Source organism: Misgurnus anguillicaudatus, chromosome 13, assembly GCF_027580225.2.
Source record: "Misgurnus anguillicaudatus chromosome 13, ASM2758022v2, whole genome shotgun sequence".
In the NCBI taxonomy this organism is placed as follows: domain Eukaryota; kingdom Metazoa; phylum Chordata; class Actinopteri; order Cypriniformes; family Cobitidae; genus Misgurnus; species Misgurnus anguillicaudatus.
This window is the reverse complement of record NC_073349.2, coordinates 27,317,150-27,327,804: the sequence shown is the minus strand read 5'-3', so window position 1 is coordinate 27,327,804 and position 10,655 is coordinate 27,317,150. Positions and strand designations below refer to the sequence as shown.

The 10,655-nt window shown below is 35.3% G+C and overlaps 1 protein-coding gene across 1 annotated transcript; it reads right to left on the bottom strand.

The window, feature by feature from the left end:
• Window positions 1-589: 589 nt before the first annotated feature.
• Window positions 590-2,729, bottom strand: irx7 (iroquois homeobox 7). The gene is made up of 2 exons (XM_055187304.2): window positions 1,683-2,729; window positions 590-1,497 (listed from the first exon to the last, which is right to left on the bottom strand). The coding sequence occupies exons 1-2, from the start codon at window positions 1,887-1,889 to the stop codon at window positions 775-777; spliced, it is 930 nt and encodes a 309-aa protein (XP_055043279.2). The 5' UTR covers window positions 1,890-2,729; the 3' UTR covers window positions 590-774.
• Between the last annotated feature and the right edge of the window lie 7,926 nt (window positions 2,730-10,655).

The following is a 10,655-nucleotide window of genomic DNA, read 5'->3' as shown; positions in this document are numbered from 1 at the left end:
ACGTTAACTGAACATTACATTCGCAAGTCTTAAGCATATTACAGCAATTTACGATTAAACAAGAATAATGGTCAACTTTATAATTGCTAATATTTTGAAATAAGACACTTTTGATGACGTATGCAGCCTAGATATGCGACCTCCGGAGGCTGCAGCCTTCGGATTGAGAAACAGCCCAAATCGTCACCATTTCTAAACTCTGATTGACTGAGGTGAAAGTTCCACCAAAATTAAAATCATGTTTTACGTTGCTTACAAGCAGTAAACAACATACAGTTGTGATAAACAAACGTTATATTACTTAAAAATATATATATTACATTTGAGTATATTAGGCTATAATAATTGCTATCGCAGTTTCGTTTATTTCGTTTTTGTCTAAAGTTAAGTGTGAATTTCTGAAGCAATATCATTACAGTTAGCAATCTATTATTTTGAAAGTAGAATTAAAACCTTAACAAATCTATTCAAAACGTTACACAAATACATAAATTAATTTTAGCATCTTAAAATTGTCAAACTGCCATTGACCGTGAACAAAACTTATTAAATTTTCATTGTTTTATTTTAGCAAAAATAAGTCAGCACATCAGTTAAATGCATTTATAATTTAAACAAAATAAAATGTACAATATTTACACACAAAACTTTGGTTTTTAAACCAGCCATTGCAATAAATCTTGTAGGCAAACTTCCACAAAAGTTCCCAGGGATTTAAAGGTTTCAAAGTGCAAGATTGAGTCTATAGTGTCTTGGAAAAACCCGTTTCATGAATTATTTCTGCTTGAGAAGATCATGTGTGGAGAGGTTTATAGGCGAATATGTTTCCCTTGAAGGCCAGCCAGCCCACCATTTCCCAAAATCTGGACTCTGGCTTTGAAGAAGCTTCATATCGTTTGGTTTCTTGACAATGTCTGAGGTCGCGGTTTCAGCAAGCGACCATATTTTGGGTTTTTGGACTTCAGCATCTTGCTTACACACTTCGCTTCTGGTTTCACATGAAGTCTCGGACTTCACACTTTCCTTATGGTCAAGTCCTTCTACTAGACGCTCATTTGACACCTCTACATCCTCCTCATCAATTGTTTGAGGATCGATCTCATCCTCATCCTCTGCGTCTTTTCTCAATGAACCCTCTTCTTCGCTTTCACCGTCCTCTTCCTCGTCCTCCTCGTCAGACTTTCCTTTGGAGGCCCAGCTGACCCGGTTCTCCTTCTTGAGGCGACGCCGAGCGTTGGCGAACCACGTCGAAACTTGTGTGAGGCTCATTTTGGTGACGATGGCAAGCATGATCTTTTCCCCTTTGGTGGGATAAGGGTTTTTCAGGTGCTCGCTGAGCCAGGCTTTCAGTGCGCTCGTGCTCTCCCGTGTGGCCACTTTGGTTACCCGGCTGGGGTCATCCGCTGGCATGGGGCGATACGGAGCGTAATAGGGTCCACCGCGACCGAGAAGAGCTTGGTGATATGATGATGCAGTCTTGATATCATAAGCATTGCTCTGAATAAGAAAAAGATTCGTTTTAAAAATATGGAAATAAGATTTTTGCAAGGTATGCATAATTGCAATGCGTAATTGCATAAATTCTATATATTATATCATACGCAAGATAAACAAGATGTTTTTGTCGATTCTAAAGAGTTAAAGTGATGGAAATAAGTTATAAAACGCAGAATACTACTTACAATGTGTGCCAGGTGTCCTGGATGAGGGTATGGGATGAAACTGTACCCTGGTATTCCTGAGAAAGGTAAGGGCATCCCAGTCATGCCCACCATATGTGCCGGTGGCTGTTGCATTCCTGGTGGGCAGCCCAATAATTGATATCCAGCGGGCATGTTGATGTTTCGCTCCATGAAGAAGTTTCCAAACCCGGTAGGTGAAGCAGGCATCCTTACTCCCTGAGCTCTGGTGTTTAAATGATATTCCCCTAATAGTCGCTGGCTCTCTTTATAGGACGAGCAGCACCAATGGGTGGGGCCAGGCAGTTGATTGACAGCTGTGCTCCAAAGCTCTCTCTGGGGCTTTCACTTGGACTAAATCCCTTCAAAGGAGAATTTCGGTTGTTCCTTTTAACGGCCCCTAAAAGACTTTAAAACAAGGATGCTTATCTAAATCTTATCCGTACTGAAGAGAGCAAGATATTAGGGAAGCATTTGAAATTCGCATTTTAGAAATGTTCTTAACTGGAAATTCTGGAATCCATGTTTTGATGTTGTCCCACATTAGAATAAACATCAATGTCATGATAAAATAATTTATTTTACTGGGCAATACGTTAATTATCATTTGATTTAGTTGTGTGTTCAAAAACAAAAAATATTAAATTATTTTTTAATATAAGTTTTAAATTTAATTTTTAATTTATTAAATACATTTTATATTGACTCTACGCAATCTTTTCTGATTACATGTAAGATTTTCTAAGGAATTAAATGAAACTCAAAAGGAAAACTTGCCCATGCCATGCATTGAGAGCCATCGGAACACCTTTAAATGTCGCACATTAACAGCTTACAATAAACTTTTCTCCATCTTGCTGAGACTGTTTCATCTTGTCGTCTGAGCAAACCGATACAACACACAACATGACAAGCGATTATCAGAATTTGATTAGCAACAAGGTGTAATGTGTGTCTGATGCGTTTGAAAGGAAAATACCTTGTTGCGATTTTAGCACTAATTTAATATCTTTACTTTGGTTTGATCTCGCATTAAAATAAAAATAAAAAGTACAACAAACGAACGCGTTTCATAGTTTTCTTTGTAGATTCGCAGATAAATTTTAATTATTTGCATGCTTACACTTTTTATTTGATTAATTATTCATCGAAAGAAATCGCAAAATCGAAAGAATTTAAAAGAAAGTGTAAGAATTCAATACTTTATCTCATTAAATCAATTTATAATAAATAAATAAACAACATTTTTGTAGAAGTAAAACAAAAAACATGTTTATTAAATAAATGAAACAATTCAAAATAATTTCCATATATTTGTTATAAAAATAAATGTATTAATACTATTCAATATTTTTTAAAGAATATTTTCGATAAGTTTCAGGTCAAATTAACTCTGAATTATTGTGACCGAACATCAAACTTCTTTTAAAAGGGGATGACTTTGTTTTTGCCCACAACAAACCGGTACAATTGGTGTAATTAAATAGGTTTAAGTGAAACAGGTGTCGACTAATGTATATGGTAATTTCAGCATAACAGATGTTAATGTAGGGAGATACTAAGATAAGATTAGAATTCCTAACTATACATACCAATGCCCTAGAAAGAAAGGAACAGCAAACAGCCCAGTAGCAGGGGGTGTGGGGTCCCTGACATTGGAAATACAAGGTTTTTGTTGAAACTTGCTCTTTAATCTGTTATCTATAGTTAAAAGCATCCTAAAGGCAGATTTTAACCATGTTGTGGCTGATATTGTTTCCTAAAACTACAACTAGGTCTCACAAAATGTTGTACCAAAATGTTTTAAACAGGATATCTCAATGCATGTATATTTAAGAATGACTTTCTCACTTGATCTAAGCACTTTAGTTGTAGTTGTTGAAGTCAAAAAGCTTCTGATTTTCTTCTTCAAAGCACTTGACACCTTTCATTTAGTGATGTGTATTAAGATTTTGCAAGGTTTAGTGCGAGGTTAGTGTGAAGTTGTGTGAACGTGTGAGACTGACAGACAAAAAGATAAAGCCTGACACACAGAGCAAACCTGGAAGCAGGGTGGGGTTCAGATCCCTTCGGACCAAGAGCAAATTTACACAACTAGCACAATGGTGAAAACAGGGTGCAAAGAGCTCTGCTGCATCTCTGAAGATAATCTGTGATTATTGTGTTCCTCTCAAACTCGGCTTTCTCCTCTCCTTCCTCTTTGCTCACACACACAATGCAGGTGTACTCAAGTTCTGACAGGTCCAGTTAAAACTGTTTGCTCGGGGGATGCGAGTCATTTGCAGAGAGGAGAAACATGTGAGATAGCAAGGGGAACATACTTTAGATAAGAGATGAGCTCGGCCAGACCTCCTTCATTGAAAAACAAACATCAGCAGATATTTCTCTTGAGAACCGGATTCAATTTGGTTCCACTCTACTGATGTTCATTCTCATCAGAGTCCTTGCGGTTTGGACTGTGGTTAACCAAACAGATCAACCAGATTAATCAATACAAATCAACAAATAGAATTAGATTTGATCAGCTTTCTAGGTCAGAATACCTTATACATACAGGTCTGCTTTAAAAATACTTTCAATAATTGTTAAAATACTGTAACAGAAGAAATTTGAATGAAAGATTCTTACACTTTCTTTGAATTCTTTAAATTTGCAATTAAGTAAAATTCTGTAAAAAGTGCTAAACATATAATTTCAGATAAATACATAATAAAACACATGTAATATTTGCAAATAATTCAAATGACTAATAAATAAATAAAACTATTTAAACATGTTGATTTTAATTACTCCGTACTTTTTACTATTGTTTTAATGTGAGATCAAAAATATATAAAATTAGTGCTAAAATTGCAACATACTTTCCACCCTTTTTAAACAAATCAGACACACACACTAAAAAAAATATTATTAATTAAATTTACTAATTTTTTTAAGGTAAGTGGTTGCAATTAATTTATTTAAGCTACATTTAAAAAAAAGTTTTTTATTTTATTTTTGTTTAAATGTACCTTAAATAAATTGATTGCAACCACTTACCTTTAAAAATACGTAAATTGAATAAATGTTTTTTTCAGTGCATTATAGTATAGTTATAATATAGTTATTACAGCATTTCTTATAATGCATCAAATATATGCTTACGTTATGAAACTAACATTACTAACATGACAAGCGATTATCAGAATTTAATTAGCAACATGGTGTAAATCAGACACACTTTATTTGCTAATCAAATCCTGATCATTGCTTGTCATGTTGTGTATTTTATAAATGGAAACATTATAAATACATTGATATATTAGTTTCATAACATAAGCATATGTTTGATGCATTATAAGAAATGCTGCAATAACTATACCCCTTAAAAAATTGGGGTTTGTGTTGTAATTTAACCTATGCTGGGTTACTTTAATCCATTGTTGGGTCAAATATAATTTTTTTGTGGTTAATTTAGCCAAATTGCTGGGTTTTGCACAATAAAATAACCCAGCATTTAGTATAGTGAAGAGTAAAAAAATTATATGATGCAAAAAGTACATTTAAAAATTGGCAAAATGCACTTAACATAGATACACCATCTGAAAACAATGCTTAATTAATATATTAATATATCCAATTCCTGCTAAATGTATCTTATTTTAAGTTGTTGTTGTTTGGGAAACATATTGTGATATTCTTAAAATTATATGTAAGCAGGGTAATATGCTGTAAAGCATTTTGTATAATAGCATGTTATAACATTTGTTCCCAACTTGTATAAACTTTAATCTATTGTGATAATCACTGTCAACACAAAACAACTAATGCAACACATCTAGTGGGGAGGAAATATTATGGATAAACATGTTGAGACAACACCACATTGTTCTGTTTAAGTGCCCCAGAACTGAAAACAAAAATATCTGCCCAAAATGGAAATCGCCCAAGAGGAGGATCACCCATTGACTGCAGTATGTGAAGCCTAATGAGTTGATAATGACAATGGACGGAGGTGCGACTTCATTTAACGCTCATCACAAACCACTGAGCAGACAAAAGGGACTGGTCGTGTCATTAGAATGACCAATAGTCAGGTGTGAATAAGATCTGTTAACAAAAGCTTGTTGAGAATCCACTGAGAGCATTTCACACCTTCAACATGTTAGTTTTTCTTTCTGAACGTAGTCCCTTGTAATTCTTAAGCAGGGAGAGGAACATCAACAAGATAATAAGAAGATTGAATAGATTGAATTGAAACACTGTGTATCAAATATGAATGATATCATCAATGATTTGAATCAATGCCAGCAGAAAACTCAAACAACAATGTTTGTCAATAAATCAGTGTAAAATCAGTGAAAAATGTAATAAAACTTTTCTTCCCTGATCTGACATAAATGTAAAATATATACAGCCATTCAATTGTGGGATTAAATCATATAACACATCTGACTTAAACCAATACCAGTTACAACAATTGAGAAATGAATGCATACTGTATACAAATAGTTTTAGCTTCACACAAAAAGTTTAAAGTTTGAGAAAACTTATATAGACTTACACTATTGTTCAAAAGTTTTAAAACACTTTATTAAAGCGCTGTGATCTGGAGTTGTATGTTTAATGCTTGCCTATTACTTTGCTTTGTAGGCAATAATATATTTGTGCATATTAATTTGTTTAATTAAAAAACTAAAATTTTATTTAAAATATATATTTCTGAAAAAGGTAACTTGAACAAAATAATGAAGTAAAAGCAGCCAATAAAATCCCAGAATAGACGGAAATTAATTTAATATTGTTTAAAAAGCATCTTGGGGTAAGAAAATTTACATATATTTATATTATATTAAAATAAATAGAAAATCATTAAGCAAATTTTCAGTCAAGGATGGCTACTTTAAATATGATAAACTATAACATAGTTTTGATTTATTTTGGATGCTTTAGTCATAACATTAATCCTACATTTGCATTATTTAAAAATTGTACTATTATTCTAAAATGTGGATATAAATAAAGTATAAATAAGTGTTTTTTTAATCTTTTGAACGGTTATCTATACAACAATAAAAAAAACATAAAACCTAATTTAAAAAGTATGACGTAAAATTCCTGTCCTCAAACAATGCTGTTGTTTTAGTCTTCAAAACACTCATTTTGTGAGCTAATGAGCTCTGCCAAGGCCAAAGCCCCAAACAGAGGGAAGATATCTGAACGTGAGTGTTATCGGTCTTTCTCACCTCCCCTCTATCACCCCCCTCCCTCACTACTCATCTATCTTTTGTCATTTGTGTTATCAGGAGCACTAGATCACTCCTCTATTCACAAAAGTGGCATTGCAAGTACTCACCAATGGGTGGAAGCCTTTGTTAGGGGTTTGGCCCGGTCCCGCCTCCTCCTCTTTCTCTCCTGGGTGTGATTTGATTGACAGCCCTCCGCATGGGGTGAGTGACAGGTGGCGTTCGTTAGCCTGCGACAGGCAGCATGGGCGGATGGAGTTTGCGTTGTAGTTTGTGGCTCAGCCATGTGGTGTCTTATGGGGGTTTTCAGGCCATCATCTGGGTCTGGTTGAGAATACAGAGCAATGTGGATTTGGGACACCCAGGATCAGGCTATGTGCTGAAAGACAGGAATGTTGATAAAAGAGCAACACACAACCACCATAGCTGTGCAGAAATCTGCCCAATATACCCTGATTTTCATCATAAAGATAGATGGATGGATGGATGGATATATAGATAGATGTGGATGGATGGATAGATATATGGATAGACGTATGTATTTATTTATTTATGTATCTATGTATGGATGAATATATAGATGAACGGCTGTATGGATACATAGATAGATAGATGTATGTATGTATGTACTGTGTGTGTGTAGATGGATCTATGGATAAGGATGAATATATAGATAGGGAGATGTATAGATGAATACATAGATAGAGACATAGATAGATAGACGTATGTATGTATGTATGTATATATGTATGTATGCATGCATGCATGTATGTATGTACTGTATGTGTGTGTAGATGTATGGATGTATGGATGTAAGGATGAATATAGATAAGTAGATGGATGGATGGATATAGATATGGATGGATGGATAGATAGATAGATAGACGTATGTATGTATGTATGTATATATGTATGTATGCATGCATGCATGTATGTATGTACTGTATGTGTGTGTAGATGGATGGATGTAAGAATAAATATATAGATAGGTAGATGTATAGATGATACACAGATAGAGACATAGATAGATAGATGTATGTATGTATGTATGTATGTACTGTATGTGTGTGTGTGTAGATGGATGGATGTAAGAATGAATATATAGATAGGTAGATGTATAGATGATACACAGATAGAGACATAGATAGATGTATGTATGTATGTATGTATGTATGTATGTACTGTATGTGTGTGTAGATGGATGGATGTTAGAATGAATATATAGATAGGTAGATGTATAGATGATACATAGATAGAGACATAGATGTATGTATGTATGTATGTATGTATGCATGCATGCATGTATGTACTGTATGTGTGTGTAGATCGATGGATATATGGATTTAAGGATGAATATAGATAAGTAGATGTATAGATGGATGGATAGATATATGATAGATGTATGTATGTATGGATGAATATATGTATGGATGGATAGATGGATAAACTTGTATGTATGTATGTACGTACGTACGTACGTTTGTATAAATTTATGGGTGAACATATGTATGTATGTATGTATGTATGTATGGATAGATAGATAGATAGATAGATAGATAGATAGATAGATAGATAGATAGATAGATAGATAGATAGATAGATAGATAGATAGATAGATAGATGCATGTATGTATGTACTGTATGTAGTGTATGTGTGTAGTTGGATGGATGTATGGATGAATATAGATAACTAGATGGATGGATGGATGGATGGATGGATGGATGGATGGATAGATAGATATATGTATGTATGTATGGATATAGATATGGATGGATGGATAGATAGATGGATAGTCTGAGGTATGTATGTATGTGTGTGTAGATGTATGTATGTATGTAGATGTATAGATGTATAGATGTATAGATGGATGGATGGATGGATGGATGGATAGATAGATAGATAGATAGATAGATAGATGATAGGTGTATGTATGGATGGATGAATATATGTATGGATAGATAGATAGATAGATAGATAGATAGATAGATAGATAGATAGATAGATAGATAGACATATGTATGTATGTATGTATGTATGTATGTATGTATGTATGTACTGTATGTACTGTATGTGTGTGTAGATGGATGTATGGATGTAAGGATGAATATAGATAAGTAGATGTATAGATGGATGGATGGATGGATAGATAGATGTATGTATGTATGTATGTATTTATGTATGTATGTATGTATGGATAAATATATGGATGAACATATGCATGTATGGATGGATAGATAGATAAATAGATAGATACATAGATATATAGGTATGTATGTATGTATGTATGTACTTTATGTGTGTGTGTGGATGGATGTAAAGATGAACATATAGATAGGTAGACGTATAGATCGATGGATGGATCGATAAATAGATAGCACACAGAAGAGATATTATTGATCGCTACTGTTTAAAAACATGTAGAAAGTCCGCATAACAAGCGGCATAAGGGGACAAACAAAGCATTGCATTGATCGGTTAACAGACGCACTCTTTATGCGATCATTTTCTCCAAACCAGGCCTCACAATCAATACCTGGTGAGCTTGTAAGGCCTCTGTGACATGACATCTACATTTTGGGCCATTTGTAAAACAAAGACTACAAGGTAGCCAGAAGCCCTAAACCGCTGGTTTCAGTTCCCCCTCCGCAGTACAATGGCAGCCCTTAACCACAGGGGGAGCGGCCCTCAGATGGAAATGAGCAACCAAACCAACAATGTATGGCCTAATCTCTTCAGAGAGCCAGGAATCAGTTACACAGCAGTAAGGGTTTCCATGCTTTTCACCATTGAACCGGCCACCCCCCCGAAAACACAGACACACATACACAAACCCACCGACCCCCCTCCGTTGTAGCCACAGGCTTCCCTTACACATGGGCCAGATACAAGGTATCCCCCTGCAACAGAAGGGGCAAGAATAAGTGGGGCGTGGGGTGGGGCAGGCCCCTCAAAGCATGGGATTAGAGCTAATGTGCCCTCCCTGGGTTCTAATCTCTTCAGAGGAGAACTTTGTTTGAGAACTGCAGGGCAGTCAGATAAGTATCTATTACAGCAATTCCCTCTTATCCTTCAAACACCCCCGTGGCCTTCAGAAACAAGGCACAAAACCACTTGGCTGTCTTTCCTCTTACTCCTGTGATACCCAAAACCCGAAAGCAAGTGTTGGCCTTTTGCGACTAAGCTGGAATTAAGGGCTCAGGACCTTACGGAGGACCATATTTACTCCATCTGGGGAACTCAAAGGCGAGCGGTTCGTGGAAATCAAAGACGGAGAGGAGAAAAGAACCGCAGTGGTTTTCTTTGGGGTGTAGCTGCGAAGGTGCGAGGGGATAGTGACTGAGGTGGAAGATCTGATAGGGTGTAATCTTGTTAGGCTGATCCACGAGGGTGATGAAAGAGAGGGCACGGTAGATTATCGGAAGACCCAGAGGAAAGGTGGGGGAGTTTAGGAGTTTTTTATTTGTTATGATGAATTAGAGGAAAATCGTGTAATGATTTATAATAAAAGCGCCAGAAGATAAAAGTGATCGTCAGTAAAATTTATTTTTCCTTTTCATATAAGGGAATATAAATGTCACTGTGAAAATAAACATTCAAAAAGCCAATGTTTCGGTAAACCATAAACAAAAAAAGACCCAATGCTGGGTTTGAATTTGGGTTGAATTTTTAACCCAGCGTTAAGTTCTGTCCAATATTTACCCAGCATGGGTTAAAAACAAACCAGATGGATTTCAGCATAAGGAAACAAGC